This window comes from Sphaerodactylus townsendi, linkage group LG03 (assembly GCF_021028975.2).
Source record: "Sphaerodactylus townsendi isolate TG3544 linkage group LG03, MPM_Stown_v2.3, whole genome shotgun sequence".
Lineage (NCBI taxonomy): Eukaryota > Metazoa > Chordata > Lepidosauria > Squamata > Sphaerodactylidae > Sphaerodactylus > Sphaerodactylus townsendi.
In genome coordinates, this window is record NC_059427.1 from 438,136 (window position 1) to 457,680 (window position 19,545).

The 19,545-nt window shown below is 48.1% G+C and overlaps 2 protein-coding genes across 2 annotated transcripts in view; both read left to right on the top strand.

Moving 5' to 3' along the window:
- Positions 1 to 7,687: 7,687 nt before the first annotated feature.
- Positions 7,688 to 16,515, top strand: LOC125429398 (zinc finger protein 345-like; the record flags this gene model as incomplete). Its single annotated transcript, XM_048490480.1, is given in 6 exon segments — positions 7,688 to 7,801; positions 9,208 to 9,616; positions 11,374 to 11,444; positions 11,659 to 11,785; positions 14,413 to 14,826; positions 15,164 to 16,515. Coding segments are annotated over 6 exon segments (2,487 nt in total), but the record flags the coding sequence as incomplete, so codon positions are not given.
- The window catches only part of LOC125428777 (zinc finger protein OZF-like), a 798,123-nt gene continuing 787,903 nt past the window's right edge, over positions 9,326 to 19,545 (top strand). The window contains exon 1 of the mRNA XM_048489413.1: positions 9,326 to 9,702. The gene's annotated coding sequence lies outside the window, so the exon portion shown is untranslated. The remainder of the gene's footprint in view (positions 9,703 to 19,545) is intronic.

Consider the following 19,545-nt stretch of genomic DNA (forward strand, 5'->3'; position numbering starts at 1 on the left):
ACACAGCGCACAAGAGAAACTACTGGCTCTGGATCCTGCTGTTACCTAAATGTCCTTTCCCCAACCTGTGTAACGTACAAGCAGGGAACCAAAAATCGCGTCACACACTCAGACGGAGAGAAATATATACATTTTGTGTAATATAATACATTCACTATATAACAATACAAAAACAACCTAGTACTATAATCAAATCATCAGATATTAAATCCAAGTAACATCCAGGAAAATAAGGTATCAATTTTTCTTCAACCAAAGAAAAGGGTCTTATTAATGCCCAATATGTTTCTTTCTGGAAACCATAAATTCAGTAAGTAATGCTTGAGTCTTTCTCATAAGTTCATAAGTAATGCTTAAATTTCAAGTTCATAGATAATGCTTAAGTCTCAAACGCCTCACGCGTTTTCAAAGCGTTTTCGTAGATGTCTTCCTCAGGAGAAGAACAATTTCACACATTCTCTTTCACACATTTCTTAAGTGCCATACAGGTTTTTTGTCTCTCCTCAGAGCTGATCTAAGCCCAAATGCAGCTATCTCTCAAATACACCAATTTGATTATATTAAATTGATTATATTACTAGGTTTGATTTGATTATATTACTAGGTTGTTTTTGTATTGTTATATAGTGAATGTATTATATTACACAAAATGTATATATTTCTCTCCGTCTGAGTGTGTGACGCGATTTTTGGTTCCCCCCTTTCCCCAACCTGCCAAAAGATCCCCTCAGCCAGAGCAACCGCCAACCGCCTTAACTGACTGACCGGTGGAGAGCCGTCCGTCCGTGGCAGGATTCGCACTCTCCCCTGCCTCCGTGACCAGAGGGGCTGGTGTCTGAATATCTGGATCAGCAGTCGGCCCACCAGGATCAAGGGAGGAAAAGGACTTGGGGTGTTTTACATCCACCTCAGAAACTCTTGGGGTTTTCAGGACTGAGCCTTGAGAAGACTCCGGTTTCTGCAGCTAGACTCTGCGGTATATATCATAATGTCCCACCTCTGAAATTGCCTCTTTCTCCAGGGGAAGGGATCTCCGGAGTCTGGAACTCAGCTGCAATTCTAGGGGAACTCCGAGCCCCGCCTGTCACTCAGCCCCCCGCTTATTGCACCTTCTTGGGATCACCCCCCCACCCGAGGGGCAGGCTCAGAAACTAGGCTTGGCTGCCTTCTCTGCCCACAGAGGCTTCTGCGGATATTAAAATGACTACTTTCAGGTTGGGGGAGGAGGGTCCTTAGAAACGTCACCTCTTACATCAAACGGTGGCAACCACTAAGTGTGTGTGTGGGGGGGCTACTTTTTGGGGGGTCTCCCCATGTCCAGCCCTGAAACAGTGATGAATACCTACCAGTTCTGGCCCAGTTTCTGAATCCCGTGTTTCCAGTTTTATGAAGACGAATAGACTTGCAGCTCTTCTCCGCCTTGATGTGTCGTCTGTTTTGTAAACAAAGGTCAAATTTATTCTTTTTTGAAAAAATAAGACACGGGATATATGTTTTAGTGCCCCCCTTCCCCATCCCAATAGTTAATGAGGAAGAGTTTGATGTAACACTGCGATGAGGGATCTTTGGCTATGATATCTGACAAGCCACCATCTGAATTTCTTGTGCTTTATTATAATTAATAGCTAATTAATGAAATTATTATAACTTTATATGCGATGTTTAATTTTAATGTTTGTGAGCTGCTCTGAGCCTGGCGTTATTCAGGGAAGGGCAGGGTATCAAATTGAATAAAATCAAACAAACAGAACAGCAATGAAGCAGGTGAAACAATTATCTTATCAGGATACATAACAGTTTCCGCCTGTTTTCTGACTTCTGTCAAGCCAGTTCTTTTAAGAGGAACAGACTCGCAGCTCCGCTCTGCCTGGGTGTGTCGCCTGTTCTACCTTTTCAGGAGCTTCCTTGATTGTGCAACTTTGTGAAACGGCCAGAGGCCTTCTGAGGGAAGCGACCAGCACTTCAGGCCCTCTAGCCATTCTGGGAAGACGGTGCATTTTCTTCCTTCTGTGGGGCACCCCAACACTTTTATCCCCTCCCCCCCAAATGGACTCAGGGTGACACAAGGGCAGTTAAGGGTCTCTGACACCAACCATCCTTGTTGTGTGTTTGGTGGGTGGGGGAGAGTCTTTGGAACAGATCCTTAAAAACTCATCTGCAGAGTTGACTTGGAGACCAAGGGGAAGAGCCCTCAAAATCTCATAATATCCTGGATTGGGAGGGGGGGCAGATAGGGTCAGGGGGTGCCCACTGTCTCCATGCCCCCTCCTCCTTTCTCTCCCCACCCTTACATCATGCTCTGGGGGTTTCCACCTTCCATGGCTCCTGGAGGGTGAGAAGCTTGCTCAGGTCCCACTGCTGGGATTGTTTGGGGTGGGTGGGGGAAATCCTTTTCTTTCAGTTCCTGAACTCTCTTGTATAAACCCTTTTTGGGACTCCTACAGAGAGCAATTAGACCCCAAAAAGTATTGAAATGCTGCAGCTCAGTTGAAGGTGGGTGCAAAAGGGGACCAGGTGGAAGTGGGATCTAATGTAGATGAATTCTCATGAAATCCAAGGATTTTTAGAAAAGAAAACCATACATGCAAAACCCCCACAGTCTTACAGCAGAGCGTATCTTAGTCCACAGGGAGCACCCAAAAATCCTGAATCCACTGCCTGACAATACTGCAAAGACATACTTCCAAACCACAGATCCTTACAATTTCTGTGTTGGGTCACCCTAAATTCACAGGTCACGTTCACAGCTAAAGGGTCCCCTGCAAAAATCAGGCAACAACCGCTCTGTGGCACAAAAGCGTGGTTCCAAAGCACGAATTCTCGTGGGTTTTGCACTGGGACACCCCCAACTAGCCACCAAACTGAATATTATGTCCATACCCACAGACAGCACCCCAAAATATCATGACTCTGCTGCTTGGTGACACTCCCCCCCATGCAACAAAAGAGGTCCAAGAAAAAAGGATCTTCACTCTTTCTTCAGTGGATCCTTCCAGATTCACTATCAAATTACGTATCATGTCCACACTTACAGATTAAGGAGCAGCAGTGGCGTAGTGGCTAAGAGCAGATGCACTCTGATCTGGAGGAACCGGGTTTGATTCCCTGCTCTGCCGCCTGAGCTGTGGAGGCTTATCTGGGGAATTCAGATTAGCCTGTACACTCCCACACACGCCAGCTGGGTGACCTTGGGCTAGTCACAGCTTCTCGGAGCTCTCTCAGCCCCGCACACCTCACAGGGTGTTTGTTGTGAGGGGGGAAGGGAAAGGAGATTGTTAGCCCCTTTGGGTCTCCTACAGGAGAGAAAGGGGGATATAAATCCAAACTCCTCCTCTTCCTCCTCCTTCTTGCTGGACTGTCTGGCGCATGGTGGCGAGGGGAGATTGCAGCCCACAATGTGACAACTATCAATGTTTTCCTGCATCATGGAAAACTCCCCTCACATGGAAAGTCTTTGCTACTATGAATCCAGTCTGAGACTGTCTCCTGGGCGGGGATATACTACCCCCCCTTGCCCAGTCTCTGGGGTCTGTAACCTGCAGCTCTCCAGATGTTCATGGACTACCCTTCCCATCAGCCAATTGGCCATGCTGGCAGGGGCTGATTGGATTTGTAGTCCATGAACATCTGGAGAGCCGCAGGTTGCAGACCCTGGCGAGAGCTGCCGCCAAGGGGTCTGTCCCTAAGCAAACCCCCCTGCCCAATCCAGCCCCCCTCCCCCCCTCAAAGGACGGCCGTGCATGGAAAGAGCAACCCCCCCCTCGAGGCAACCTTTGTGCATGGGGGGGGGGGGAGAGGGGCTCCAGAGGGAGCAGAACTCCCCCCTCCCAGGCTTTGCAGTGGGTCGTCTCTCCTGGGTTTGGGCCCGCCTCTGACCCCCCCTTCCACCCCCCACCCCCTTTCCCCAGCCCTGCATCCCCCCCAACTCCCCCCAGACTCACTGGGAAGGGGTGATGATGGCGTCGCAAAGGCCGAGGAGGAAGGAAATGGCCTCCCCACCCCCTTCCCTGGCGGGCTCTATGGCTTTCCCTTGCTGTGGGGCGGAGGCGGGGGGGGGGCGCTCGAAGGGTGCAAAGCTGCCTCACCTACCCCCCCCCCCCGCCTTGCCCAAAGGGCTTTGCATTTGCCATGGGCACAGGTTCACCGGGCTTATTGGGGACACCGCAGGAGGAGGAGGGGGGGGGAAGGGGCAGCAGAGGCCTCTCTCTGGGGGGCGGGGGGCAGCCATCCTCGGAGGGGGGGGGTTCTCACCTTTGCCGTTTGCTGCCACTTGGAGGGGGAGGGTTGGTGGCAGGGATATTATTACCTGCTTTATAAAACGTACCCTTGATTGTTCCTTAGAGGAGCAGAGCCACGTGGAAGAGGACTGGGGGCGGGGCAGGGGCGGGGCGGGGCGGGGCAGGTGTATATGTAACCCCCCTGCTCAGAATGGGTCGACCCAGAAAGGGGTGTAGACTCAAAGCAGGAGGAAGAAGAAGAGTTTGGATTGATATCCCCCCTTTCTCTCCTGCAGGAGACTCAAAGGGGCTGACAATCTCCTTGCCCTTCCCCCCTCACAACAAACACCCTGTGAGGTGGGTGGGGCTGAGAGAGCTCCGAGAAGCTGTGACTAGCCCAAGGTCACCCAGCTGGCGTGTGTGGGAGTGCACAGGCTAATCTGAATTCCCCAGAGAAGCCTCCACAACTCAAGCGGCAGAGCTGGGAATCAAACCCGGTTCCTCCAGATTAGATACACGAGCTCTTAACCTCCTACGCCACTGCTGCTCCTACGCCACTGCAGAGCTCATGTAGTTGGAGGAGACAAGGCTACCAGACTCGGATGTTGGTTGTATAAGCCCTTAACACCTTGTTAGGGTAACTGCAATATTGTTGGGAACTACTGGGAAGGTAGTTGTTTATTTTTTTGCTATGTTGTAAATGTTGGAGTTTATTGTTTCAGGGTTTCTTTTTGTGGTTGTAATGGGTGAGAGTTCTCCTGGAAACCTTCATCATGTTGCATCCTGTTCATCAAGCCCTTGGAGTCTTCAGGAGCCAACCCACTTGCAAAGGAGAATTGGACTTGGCAGTATCAGTAGACTGTAACTAGAAGGACTTGAAAATGCAACCTGAACAGGACCTTGAAGTGTGATGTTAAATGTTGATTTTTGATGTTATATGTTAAGAAAGTAAACCATTTTGTTTTTAAAATTTGTTGTTGCAAACTCATTCCAAGTTCTGCCCCACAGAACCCACAGATAGAGGTTACATATACAGGTGTCTCTATGCTAATAGTAGAAGCCTTTGACCTAAAATGGGGGAGCTGGAGTACAGAGTTTTGAAGGAGGACCTTGATATAGTGGGCATCACAGAGACATGGTGGAATGAGGAGAACCAGTGGGATGCTGTTAAACCACGAGCTGATTCCCCTGCACATAGGGGCAAAAAATCCAAACTCCACATACACGCCACAAGGGTCAGTGCTATCAGTCACAGACCAGGAAAGGGATTTGGGCGTCTTAGTGGATAGTTCCATGGGAATGTCAACTCAATGTATGGCAGCTGTGAAAAAGGCAAACTCTATGCTGGGGATCATTAGGAAAGGAGCTGATAATAAAACTGCAAGGATGGTCATGCCCTTATATAAAGCTGTGGTGCGACCGCACTTGGAGTACTGTATTCAGTTCTGGTCGCCACATCTCAAAAAGGATATCGAAGAGATAGAAAAAGTGCAGAGAACGCCCCCTTCCAGCACACCCTCTCTTGTCTGGCGTGACCTCTGAAGGCTGAATCTGCCTTTTCTTTCAGGCTGCGGTTTCTTTTGAGGAGGTGGCCGTGTCTTTCTCAGAGGCAGAGTGGGCGTTGCTGGATCCAGACCAGAGAGCTCTTTACGAGGACGTCATGCTGGAGAACTACGGGATCGTGGCCTCTCTGGGAAAGGAGCTCTTTTCACAGGGGCCAGAATGACGCATTTCTGCCTTGAATCAAGACCTTGGACAGTAAGACGTCGCGTTGAGGCCTGTTCCACTATGCCGGGTCTTGGACCTGAAGTCGATAAATGGAGTCTGGTTCCCGGAACAGTCGTGTTTATTGACGGGCAGCAAGTTCTGCAGGACCTGCCTTTCCCTGTTACATTTTTCCCCTCCTATTTTCCCAGCAAATGTGCGAAAGAAAGTGTGAAAGAAACCCTAACCCTTCCTCACAAAGAAGGTGGCTGCAAGCTGTTTTGATGCTCCTTAAAGGGAGAGAAAAAGCAGGAGACAGAAACCAAATAGGTCAGCAGTGGTGCGACCGCCCTTGGAGTCCTGTGTCCAGTTCTGGTCGCCACATCTCAAGAAGGATATCAAAGAGATAGAAAAAGTGCAGAGAAGGGCAACGAGGATGATTGAGGGACTGGAGCACCTTCCTTATGAGGAGAGGCTGCAGCGTTTGGGACTCTTTAGTTTGGAGAGGAGGCGCCTGAGGGGGGAATAAGGATTGAAGCTCCATAAAATTATGCATGGGGTAGAAAATGTTGACAGAGAGAAATTTTTCTCTCTTTCTCACAATACTAGAACCAGGGGGCATACATTGAAAATGCTGGGGGGAAGAATTAGGACTAATAAAAGGAAACACTTCTTCACGCAACGTGTGATTGGTGTTTGGAATATGCTGCCACAGGAGGTGGTGATGGCCACTAACCTGGATAGCTTTAAAAGGGGCTTGGACAGATTTATGGAGGAGAAGTCAATCTATGGCTACCAATCTTGATCCTCCTTGATCTGAGATTGCAAATGCCTTAACAGTATAGGTTGCTCAGGAGCAACAGCCGCAGAAGGCCCTTGCTTTCACACCCTGCAGGTGAGCTCCCAAAGGCACCTGGTGGGCCACTGCGAGTAGCAGAGTGCTGGACTAGATGGACTCTGGTCTGATCCAGCAGGCTCCTTCTGATGCTTGTTTATTTATGTATTTCAGATACTCCCTTCTGTAACTGACTTATTTTTACCACTTTACATTGCACCCCATTGTTTCTCCAACAGTCCACCTGAGCACCTCCCAGAGGTGGTCCTGACATCCCCCAAGGATCAGCCTGATATCCCCAGAGGTGGTCCTTCCCCCTATAGATCCCCCACCCACCAAAAAACCCCTTTGTCCAGCACCACTGATACCTTTCCGTTTTTATTGTGTCCACGCATGCAACACGCCCCCGCCCCCTCCGGACCAGACGCACCCACATACCCCATATCCTCTTTCTATTCCAGATCTATTTTCCAACCTATCTGTATCTTAGGAACTCTGTGTGCGCATGTTTCCTGAATTGAATTAGATGATTGTGAAACCCTGATCCTTACAATAAAGACTGTCAAATTTGCATCCTATTCCTCTCTGTGGATTTTCTTCTGAGGGCTGATCTTCGTATCCACTGGCACTAAAGATTCCTCACACATCAATGAGCAGTCTGCTCAAAGCTAATTTCCCCCACTATATTGAGAAACTCTCCCTCCACCTTGGGTAACACTCTTGTAAGTTCTCTTTGCCAACTTTTGCCCTTCATCTTGGTCGCTAAGTTTGAGCACTTTGCATGCAAGCAGGTTGGGGTGGGATTTTATCTCCACCCTTCTCTATGTCCTTTGATGCAGTGGGCTGGACCTTTGCGGTGCTCGGTCAGGCTGGGAGGAAGTGCCAGCAGAGAGGGGAGAAGAAGGTGAGGACCTGAGCAGCAGCATCCATCATGAAGGAGGCTCTGGGGAAAGCTCTGGGCTGGGCCTCCCTCCCTTCGGCCTGCCCCCTGGCCAAGCCCCCACTACTGATGGCCAAGGGGAGCTGTTTTGCGTGGGAGGTGTGGGTACCTGGAGCTTGGTGGGCTGGTAAGCAATTGCCGATGTGCAGAAGCTGCTTGGATTGGATGCCTCAGCCCACTCTTCAGTTTGGCCTGCTGGGGGGGGGGGGGCAGCTGGCCAAATGCACCCCCATGTGATGTGCGCGAATGGTGCCCGGGGCAGCACCCTTGGGGTGAAATTGGTTCAAAGAGAAAACATTCTATTATAGTTATCAAGGTTGCAAACATTTGCCATAGACAACTTTACAATTGCCAGTAAATCTGAGTCATAGTGGCTTTGAACGTAGCCATATTTGAAGAGACAGGATCTTCAGTTCCATTCAGAAAGGGATCAGTCTGTGAGCATTTGAAGGACTACTTGATGATCCAGGGAAATCAGCACGGATTTGTCCCCCACAGCTCCCCAGTGAGGAAGGAGCCTAGTGGATTGAGGGAATGCTGTTGCTGAGCCGCAGCGGCGCAGTGGTTAAGAGCAGGTGTACTCTAGTCTGGGGGATCCTCATGATTCCTGCAGTCACCCCCAAACCACCATCAAATCATAGCCACATACATAGCCCTTCGCCGCACAACAACCTGAACACAACAATCACGCACCGTCCCCCCCCGCTCCGTGGTGGCGCCGCAGTGGTGCAAAAAGCTGCTTGGGGAACATGGCTCCCCTTTGGCTCCCCCTCCTCTATGGGCAAGGCTTGTGGGGGGGGGGCATGAGAGGCAGCCCCTTCCCCTCATTGCGGAGGCCTCGCGAGTGATTGACATGTGAAAGGCGAGGGGGGAGAAAGCAGTGGAGGGTCTGGATGAGTCTCCTGGGTGGGGAGGGGGCTGTGAGTGGAGGAAAGGTGGCGGGTGGGGTCGGGTGGGGGTCAGAGATGGCTGCTTTGGGGAGGGGGGGTTGGAATTACAATGGATTCGTCTGTATGGAGAAAATGGTTCCCACGGGAAATGGTCTCTGTGCCTTTATGCCCCGCCCTCCACAGGCTCCACCTCCAATATCTCCAGGGATTTCCCAACCTGGAATTGGCACCCTTGTGCATTCTGCAGGGTCTCTCCCCACCCCCAAAGCAGCTCCTATTCTTCCCATCTGCCCTTGTGCCCTGTTCCATGCGGCAACCACCCCCTGACGCAATCCCACTCTTTGCGCGCATCAGATTTGGATGTGCCCCACACTGGCAGGAGCCCCCTGTGGCTTTGGGTGGGTGCATCTCCTGACATGCTCAGAAACCCTGTGGACAGCCTGACCCAAAGGGACAGAGACAGTTACATTTTCCAGTGGACCAAACAGGCATATCTCAAAAATCTTGGTCTGTAACGCAGCAGCGGAAGATCACCAACCTCATTCTTGTTCTGATCCACCATATATCTTAATTCCTGTTAGCGTTTTGATATCTGCCCCCCCCCCAATGTCTCCACCACAGAGAGGGGCCTCTCTTTATAGCCAAGTGAATAAAGGCATCTTTTCACAGTCAGAGGCAACCAAATTGAGGCGGACAGAGATGGAAGAGCAGGACCCAGAAAGATCTGGGAAGAGAGCAGGGAAAGACCCCTATCTCGTCCATGCTGGGAGTGGTGTTGCATTCTGGGAGAGAGCCGTGCCAGAGGTCTGGGATCGGGAGCCCCTGAACTCAGAAGTCCTTTCCCGACACTTCCGGCAGTCCCGCTACCGTGATGCCGACGGGCCCCGCGAGGTTTGCAGCCGGCTCCATGGACTTTGCAGTCACTGGCTGAAGCCGGAGAGAAACTCCAAGAAGCAGATCCTGGACCTGGTGACCCTGGAGCGGTTCCTGACCATCCTGCCCCACGAAATGCAGCGCTGGGTCAGAGGGTGTGGGCCGGAGAGCAGCTCCCAAGCGGTGGCCCTGGCTGAGGGTTTCCTCCTGAGTCAGGCCGAGGAGAAGAGGCAGGCAGAATAGGTGAGGGCTTCTCTTTCCAGTTAGGTCCAATTCAAACAACAAAACCTGATCTTCTCCTAAAGTTTCCCCGCCTGATATTTCTCCAAGGGATAATCATGCGAATGGGAGGTTTTAAACTTCCTACTTCAGCAGCCACTTCTAGAGGATTTCTCATCCATCCAGATAACTCCCCATGATTGCGGAAAAAAAACCCTTCTAGTTCTGCTGATGGAGAGGTGCAGGGTCTGGGAGGGGGGCAGGATCCATTCCTTGGTACCTTCCATTCCGTCTCTTACGCAGCAGTGGCGTAGGAGGTTAAGAGCTCATGTATCTAATCTGGAGGAACCGGGTTTGATTCCCTGCTCTGCCGCCTGAGCAGTGGAGGCTTATCTGGGGAATTCAGATTAGCCTGTACACTCCCACACACGCCAGCTGGGTGACCTTGGGCTAGTCACAGCTTCTCAGAGCTCTCTCAGCCCCACCCACCTCACAGGGTGTTTGTTGTGAGGGGGGAAGGGCAAGGAGATTGCAAGCCCCTTTGAGTCTCCTGCAGGAGAGAAAGGGGGGATATAAATCCAAATTCTTCTTCTTCTTCTTCTACCTGTCTCCCTCGCGGCTGTTTCAGAGGTGGGGCCCATCAGTGAAGATGGAAGCAACATTCTCTCGGGAGGAGGAGGAAGGAGCACCAGCCCAGGTGGCCAGCCAAGAGGCCCTTCCGCGCGGTGAGGACTCACTGTGCTTGGATTGGATTGGGGCACCCAGTTAATCAGATGGGTAGAGAATCCTGAAGTCAAGAAAAAGATCGAACGCTGCTTCATCCAATTTGTGGCACTTGGTATTCAATAGTTGGGATGCCTGTAGAAGGGAATTAGAAGGGAATTCAGGGAGTCAGCTCCACACATTGATTGCGACATCCATATCCCTCCTTTTTCCATTAGAGGGATTCAAGATTCAAAAGAAAAGGCAGATAAATCTCACCTGAGCTCTCCAGCCTTTTGGTTAAACAATGCCTGCATGTTAGCACAGCTCTGAGATCCAGCTGCTGGGGGCCAGGAACGGTGGGCAAATGTGTTTCATACTCATGCTTCTTGGGACATCTGATGGGCCTCTGTAGGAAACAGAATTCTGAATGAGTGATGCCAGGCTGTGGGGAGGGACTTGGGGTGCATCTGTCGTCATGTTAAAGTTGATTCTGGCTGAAAACCCAGATGAGACGTTAGTGGGTCAGTAGATGCTATGAACACTCATTGAGATTACCCTCCGTTTCCAGATGTGCTCAACTGAGGACTCTTATTTTTGGCTTAATGATAGCGAGGTGCCGGGTGACATCATTTTGGCCTCCCCCTTTTCCCTCCACCAGCCTGGACTCAAGGGCATGTGAAAAGGCCCAGGCAGTGGGAAAGTAGCATGTCTGAGCCTTTATTTTTCATCTCCAGCATTCATGGGACAAGTTTCAAGTATGAAATGTGTCAGTAGCATTTAAGGGCCCCTGAGGCTGATGGGTTCCTCGTGCTTCCCTTTTGCCCCACCCCCACCCCCCAAAGTTACTAGAAAGTGTTACGATGCTTTCTGAATGTACGTCTGGGAAGATTTCACAGCTCTTGGAATGGGGGTGCATAAAACATGTTTCATGAGCAAAGAAGATAGGAAGTGGAAGTTCATAGTCTTTTGCCCCTTTTCTCTCCCTTGCAGGTAGCAAAGAGGCAGCGTTGATCTGTTCCCTTTGCAGAGGTGTAAAAACAGCTGCTGTACCTCCTGTCCAGGTAGGGGAGATGAGCAGGGGACAGCCCTCCTTTCCTGGGTGTGTGTGTGTGTCTTCTGCAGTTGGTGCTGAGGGGCCCAGGCAAGAAGCTCTGAACAACACTCCCTTTTACACATGCTGAACCCTCCATGAGACACCCTCCCAAAACACCCCCCCCCCGAATGCTGTCTCTGCCTGGCATGACCTCTAATGAAGGAATCTGCTTTTTCTTTCAGTCTGTCGTTCCCTTTGAGGAGGTGGCCGTGTATTTCACAGAGGCTGAGTGGGCTCTGTTGGATCCAGACCAAAGAGCTCTCTACGAGGACGTCATGCTGGAGAACTACGGGAGCGTGGCCTCTCTGGGTAAGGAGCTCTCAGAGGTGCCAGAGGGACACATTTCTGCCTTTGTGATGAAACTTGGATCGAAACCTTGAATAGCAATGTGTTGTGTCGAGGCCTGTTCTGCTACTTGCTCCCTTGTGGAGGCCCAGGGGTGTAGCTAGGGTAAATGGAGCCCGGGGCAAAATCTGAGTTTTGCGCCCCCCCCCCCCCAATTTGGGCAGCATTCCTCCCCCACCACGACCAAACAACATTTTTTGCACCAGGTCATCTCAAAGTCACCATCGCATTATAGAACATGGCCCAACACACAAATCTGAACACACCCAGGGCTCCCTAGTTTAAACAACATTGAAAGTAATGCTATTTTTTGAAGACGGGGAATCCACCCTGAAACAGCATCACTGTTAATGTTGTTTAAACTACAGAGCCCAGATTCTCCTTTTAAATCCACCTTAAGGGGATACTCTGGGCCCCTTAGTTTAAACAACATTGAAAGTGATGCTGTTTCAGGGTAGATTCCCCATCCCAAACAGCATCATTTCTAATGTTGGTTATTGTGGGAGTTGTGGGCTGTGTGGCCGTGGTCTGGTGTATCTTGTTCCTAATGTTTCACCTGCATCTGTGGCTGGTATTTTCAGAGGTGTATCACAGAGAGAAGTCTATCATACACTGTGTCCAGCCTTCTCTCTTTATAATAACAGACTTCTCTCTGTGATACACCTCTGAAGATGCCAGCCACAGATTCAGGCGCAAACGCTTTAGGAACAAGATCTATCAGACCACGGCCACACAGCCTGTAAAACCTCAATAATACAACTACCAGTTGAATCTGGTTTCCTTTTGAAAAGCCTCTCAAACAATACTTCTCTTCAATGTTTTTTTTTTTTTTTTTAATCTAGGGAGCTCTAGATTCTCCCTTTAAATCCACTCCAAAGGAGGTGGATTTGTGAGAGAACCTTGGGGAAAATTTGAGGGTGCCTGTCAGGGGAGCAATGTTTAAGCCAACAGCACCAAACTTTTAGGCTATCTTCAGAAGACTCTTCTGATTAGTCCACCCAGGTTTAGTGAAGCTTGGTACAGGAAGCCCAAAGTTATGGACCCTCAAAAAAGGGTAGCCCCATCTACCATTAGCTTCCATTGGAAAGGGGGATGGAGTACTCCCTTTTGGGGGTCCATAACTTTGGACCCCCTGAACCAACCTTCTCACCAAACCTGGGTGGTATCAGCAGGGAGAATATCCTTATGGTAATACTCAAGGTTTAGTGCTTGATTCCAGGGGATCCAAAGTTATGGACCCTCAAAATGGTAGCCCCATTTACTATTAGCTCCCATTGGAAACAATGGAGTATGGGGTCACCCATTTTGGGGGTCCATAGCTTTGGACCCCCTGAACCAAACTGCACCAAACGTGGCTGGTATCATCAGGAGAGTCACCTGACAATAGTCTGAAATTTTGGTGCTGCTAGCCTAAAAGCTGCGCCCCCTGCAGGCCAAAAATGGGAAAAACCCTGGAAAATAGAAAAAGCCACTAACGAACCTGCAATTTTTCCGCCCACCACAAGGTGGCGCCCGGGGCGCTTGTCCCCGGATGTCCCCATGGTAGCTACGCCTCTGTGGAGGCCTCAAGGTGGCGGGGGGCAGGGGGTGGGGGTGGGGAGCGAAAGCAATAGCATGGCTAAGCAGAGCGACCTGAACAGCCTGGTTTGCCTGGGCTAAGGCCAGTGTTGTGTCCTGAGGCCAATGCAGGACTGAGGGACCCTCAGGAAGATGTCCGGTTCCCAACCATTCCTTCCTTCCTTCCTTCCTTCCTTCCTTCCTTCCTTCCTTCCTTCCTTCCTTCCTTCCTTCCTTCCTTCCTTCCTTCCTTCCTTCCTTCCTTCCTTCCTTCCTTCCTTCCTTCCTTCCTTCCTTCCCTCCTTCCTTCCTTCCTTCCTTCCTTCCTTCCTTCCTTCCTTCCTTCCTTCCCTCCCAACCATTGCAGCACATGGTGGTGGGCTTTGAAGTGTGGGTTCACTCAGTGAAGCCTTGATTTCTCCCTCCCCGCCAGCAAATGCTGAAAACTAGCTCTTCATGGCGTTCATCACAACTGGAAGGAGCCTCCCTGTCTAGTTGCAAGATCATGTTGACTTTTTCTGGGCAGCCAGTGTGCTTTAGTCATTAAGAACAATGGAGTCTAATCTGGAGAGAGGGGGTTGAGTCCCTCCTCCTCCAAATGAAGCCTGCTGGGTGACCTTGGGCCACTCCCAGTTCTCTCTGAACTCTATCAGCACCACCTACTTCACAAGGTGCCTGTTGTGTGGAAGGGAAATGAATGTGATTTGTGAGCCATTTTGAGGGTATAAAGCGGGGTATAAAATCCTTCTCTATTTAGTTATCAATACAGAGATTCAGCAGAGCTGCATGACGTCAGGTAAGAACAGTGGGGGAAGGATTCTTTGCCACTTTCCTCCCTTAAAGTGCATGTGGGGAGTTTGGGGAGGGGATATAGACAGAAGATAAAAACCTGGCTGGGGATAAGGCGTGACCAGCAGCTCAGCTGGGGGAAAAGAAGGTCTGATAAAGGAAATGGTCAACTGTTAATGCGCAGTGCCTGATGGGTGGGTGGGCTTCTTGCAAAGGTGCTGACTGGACCTCTTTCTGTCTTCCAGCGGCAGATGTAGAGGAGACAGTTGGGGGATGCCAGCAGTTCTATGTGGAAAACGCCAAGGATGAAGATTCCAAAGAAAAGCTCAAGGATGAAGACAGACTACAGAGGCAGGAGGGAAGTCGTGTGGATGAGAGAACGAACAGGCCAATCCAGTCCCAAGGAGGAGGCGTCTGTGAAATCCTAGTTCAAGAAATTAAATCAACCAACACAAGAAGGAATGACAGCCTCCATTCTAACCAGACAATCTGCTCCAGGCAAAATGAAAGTGTTGCATTTGGAAAGATCCTCCATGAGAACATCAGTCTTATTTCTGAGAGGCAAATCCCCTTAGGAGAGAAACCATATGATTGCATGAAGCGCAGAAAGACTTCCAGTGGGAAATCAGCACTTTCTTTACTTCAAAGAATTCACCCAGGTTAGGAGGTTTATAAATTGTTTATCAGTGTGTAAATTTCAAAACAAGCCTTTTTAATGAAGCACACTTGAATGTCCTGGCAGCAGCAGAAGGCTTTCACATCCTGCATGTGAGCTCCCAAAGGCACCTGGTAGGCCACTGCGAGTAGCAGAGTGCTGGACTAGATGGACTCTGGTCTGATCCAGCAGGCTAGTTCTTATGTTCTTATGTCCTTTTAAAGTGTATGTTGATGTACCCTTCAATGTACCGCAGGATAATTGTTTTCTGTGTGGATGGAACTTTGAGGAAAGACCTCCTTGTGTGGTTGCTAATGGAATCTCTCTTTTTATTCCAACAGGGGATGAGCAGTGGAATTTGGGTGATGAGGAAGTGCATAAGCTATTGCCAAAGAAAGTGAAGAAGGATGATCTGAAAGGAACCTTCAGGAATCAAGGGGGACCTAAGAGTCCGAAAGGAAGTCAAATGGTCGAGGAGAAGGATACTCTCATTTCTCGTCAAGAGCAGGATTTCCATGAGCTAATCTATACAGTAGACAAAGTATATAAGTGCTTAGAGTGTGGAATGAATGTCTCAGATCAAAGCCAATGTGAGATGTATTTGCAAATGCACAGTGGAAGGAAGACCCATCAGTGCTTGGAGTGTGGCAAGACTTTCCTTTGCAGAGTAGAGCTCCTTAGGCATCAAATAAAACACAAAGGAAAGAAACCTTTTAGCTGCTCAGACTGTGGCAAGAGCGTCTCAGAAAAATCAGATCTTTTTCAACACCAAAAAACTAATTCAGGAGATAATCCATTAATGTGCTTAGAGCAGGGAATTACCTCTGGTAGAAGAAAGGGTAATGTACAAATTCCAAAGCACAGTATAATGAGGGCACATAAATGCTTTCGGTGCAGAAAGTTCTTCAGCAACAGATCAAAATTCCTTGTGCACCAAAGAACTCACACAGGAGAGAAACCTTTTGAATGCTTCGAGTGTGGAAAGAGATTCAATCAGAGTAGCAATCTTCAACAACATCAAAGAACTCACACAAAAGAGAAACCTTTTGAATGCTCAGAGTGTGGAAAGAGATTCAGTCAGAGTGGCCATCTCCAACAGCACCAAAGTACTCACACAAAGGAGAAACCTTTTCAATGCTCGGAGTGTGGAAAGAGATTCAGTCGGAGTAGCAATCTTCAACAGCATCAGAGAACTCATACAAAGGAGAAACCTTTTCAATGCACAGTATGTGGCAAGAGATTCAGTCACACTAGCACTCTTCAACAGCATCAAAGAACTCACACAAAGGAGAGGCCTTTTGAATGCTCAGAGTGTGGAAAGAGATTTAGTCGGAGTAGCAATGTTCAACAGCATTGAAGAACTCACACAAAGGAAAGACCGTTTGAATGCTCAGAGTGTGGAAACAGATTCAGTCAGAGTAGCACTCTTCAACAGCATCAAAGATCCCACACAAAGGAGAGACCGTTTGAATGCTCAGAGTGTGGAAAGAGATTTAGTCGGAGTAGCAATCTTCAACAGCATCAAAGAACTCACACAAAGGAGAGACCGTTTGAATGCCCAAAATGTGGAAAAAGATTCAATCGGAGTAGCGCTCTTCAAGAGCATCAAAGAACTCACACAGGGGAGAGACCTTTTGAATGCTCAGAGTGTGGCAAGAAATTCAGTAGAAGTAGCAATCTTCAACAGCATCAGAGAACTCACAGAATCATAGAGATGGAAGAGACCACAAGGGCCATCAAGTCCAACCCCTGCCATGCAGGAACACACAATCAAAGCACTCTTGACAGATGGCCATCCAGCCCCTGTTTAAAAACCTCCAAAGAAGGAGACTCCACCACTCTCTGAGGTAATGCAGCCCTTACTGTCAGGAAGTTGTTCCTGATGTTTAGGTGGAACCTCTTTTCCTGTACCTTGAATCTGGAATAGAGAGCAATTTTTTGTGTGCACATTGGAGCTTAAAATATACATTTAATCATTCATTCATTTGACTGTTCCCTTGCCTTTCCCCACCAGGTTGGACTCAAGGTGGCTTCCAATTTTAAAAAAAATCCATAGTATTATTTAAAAAATACTATTAAAACTCCTATTTATAAAACTCAACAGCACTTTAACACAACATGGGAATTGTTCAGAAAGGGAAAGATTGGCCGGTTAGAACTCTTGTATAAAGGAAAAGAACAATGGTAGAACAATAAATAATAGTGAAGGGGAAAGGATTACTAAAGGGTTCAGAAGCAGACAGAAATACAGTTCCTAGAGAGAATACAAAAAGGAGGAGAGAAATAGTGAAGTCTTCCAACGTCCTCCTTTTGGGATCCAGCTGTGTTTGCAGGAGCGTAGGATGATGCAGGCTCCAGAAGCCTGACTGGGAAAACCTTATTTATTTATTTATGGGATTTCTATACCGCCCAATCCCCAAAGGGCTCTTAGAGGGGCTTAGAGGTGCAGGGAAGGGGGTAAAGATCCTTTCTGCAGGACAGCCCTGCAAGGGGGTCTCTCTGGTTCCCACATGCAAAGCAGTGCTCAGGCTGGCCTTTTTTCTGCTCCCAAGTGGGGCTGCCAACTCTGGATCTGGCCCCGGCTGCATCTTCAACAAGGAGCAGGAGAGAACCAGGTTTCCTTCCAGGCCAGGAACCAATTCTCTGGTGTTCTCCTGTGCAGGTGGCAACCCCGACTGAAAGGCATGTTGTAAGGTTCTGTGCCATAGACATCAAAAAAGAACTCCGAGGTAGCAATGATATTCTTTATTGAAGCTCTATGCAGGATTTGTAGCCATATATGTCTATAGCCAGATCTGGAAAGACATAGGAGATGTAAGGGTTGATATACTCTAGGAGGCACCCCTTCCCCCAACTAGGTGGCTGGCAGTGAAATAACATCATTTTGTTTTCTACAACAGCAAGCAATATTATCTCTAACTCAAGCAAACTAACTACAAAGCTGGAATGCATCCTGGAGGCCCAGGGAGGGGAAAGAGGCTACACTTAGACACCATGGGAAAAAACGTTGGAAAATAGATAGCCAGACACAAGATAGCCAAACACATAGACTGATGTCATTGCTCAAGCATAAAGGAAAGATCAAGGAAAGAGAGAAGTGTGTTACACATTTGTGTGGCTGTGGTCTAGTGGATCTTGTTCCTAACATTTCCCTCGTCTGTGCCTGGCATCTTCAGAGGTGTCAGCACAATGATGCAACGTTTATCACTATTTCACACAACCACAAAAACGCGTTGCACCATATTTGCCGCTTAGGCACCTTTGTATTATTTATCACGAACTATTTACAACATATACTCTAATATACAACCATTACAGATATATTTTCTATTTTTACAGGAGTATCGTCCTGGGGTGGATCAAACTTAATATATTCAGTTAATCAGTCCCAAAATCATACGTGATCCATCTCATGTGAGCTACAAAGGAAAATTGTCATGCAGGCAGAACAAAACGGAATGCGCTCTCTGGCCGTTTTCGATGCTCTTCTTCAGTGTTCTTTTCTGTGCACAATTATCGACAGTCCGGGACCTATAAGGATGTAACCAATTTTAAATAAACTTATACTTAACCTCATATGGTCTTTTTTTCTTAAATAAATTAATTAACATTTTTAATATTTTTAACTATTTTCGATGAATAAATTTTTCATTTTTACGTTTTATCATGGATTACAGATATATTAACAAATGAGTTTTTTATCACAGTACTTATCATTAGTATGTTAACTATTATTCCATTAGTATTTTAATTCATATTTATCATATTTATTACCTTAAAATACTTACATCTGTATTCATATAGTCTTCATTCATAAATCCCTCTCTGTTCTTTATGACCCAACTACTAATGCTCAATGAAGCTATATTTATCTCATACAGTGTATCACAGGTACTTCATATTCCTCACTAATCCTCTCATCACTTTCTTTAGGGAAAACATGAACAGGTGAAGCTAGCAAGCTGCTACCTTAATTTACTTAAAGTGATATTCATTCATAAATAGCACAATAGATCCAAATCCCTATTGAGGCCAAATGATTTGTAACACTGAAATCTATATATCCATTTTGCCTCCATACGTAAAAGGTGATTTTTAACATCAAAAAGTTTATGAAGCAGATGATTGCAATGATATAAAACTACAAAAGTGAATTCTTTTTCACTATGACCAGCCTTCTCAAAATGCTCCACTAAGGGGGCTTCCATCGTTTTCAGTCTTAAATTAGATGCATGTTCAATCAATCTCGTTTTTAAACAGCGGGTGGTCATCCCGACGTACATGTAATGGCAGGGGCATTCAATCAGGTGTACACAGTTGGTGTAAGGAATTCCAAGGACCAGAAATAAAAGGCTTTTGATGAAAAGACCGTTTATTCAGACATCTTAGAAAGCACACACACACGCGATGACAGGAATGAGACCTCCCGCCCAAACTTCAGGTTATAACATTCTCCAACCTATCCCCCTCCTGATCCATCCAGGCCCATTCTCATGGGAACGGAATGCTCATCTCGAGTAGTACGTTAAGTCCTCCGTCAAGGTTGTTGCAGCAGATTTTGGCCAGTCGCCCGGGTGAGCGCGCTCCGGCAAGGCCAGGTGGCTGGAAGGAAAACACTCAGAACTGACACCCTTACACTCCGCTTCCCCTAAGAAAGCCCCCCCCCTGGCTTATTAGGAAAGGATTTATGAAAAGCAGAAATAAGGGAGGGGGCATTAATATT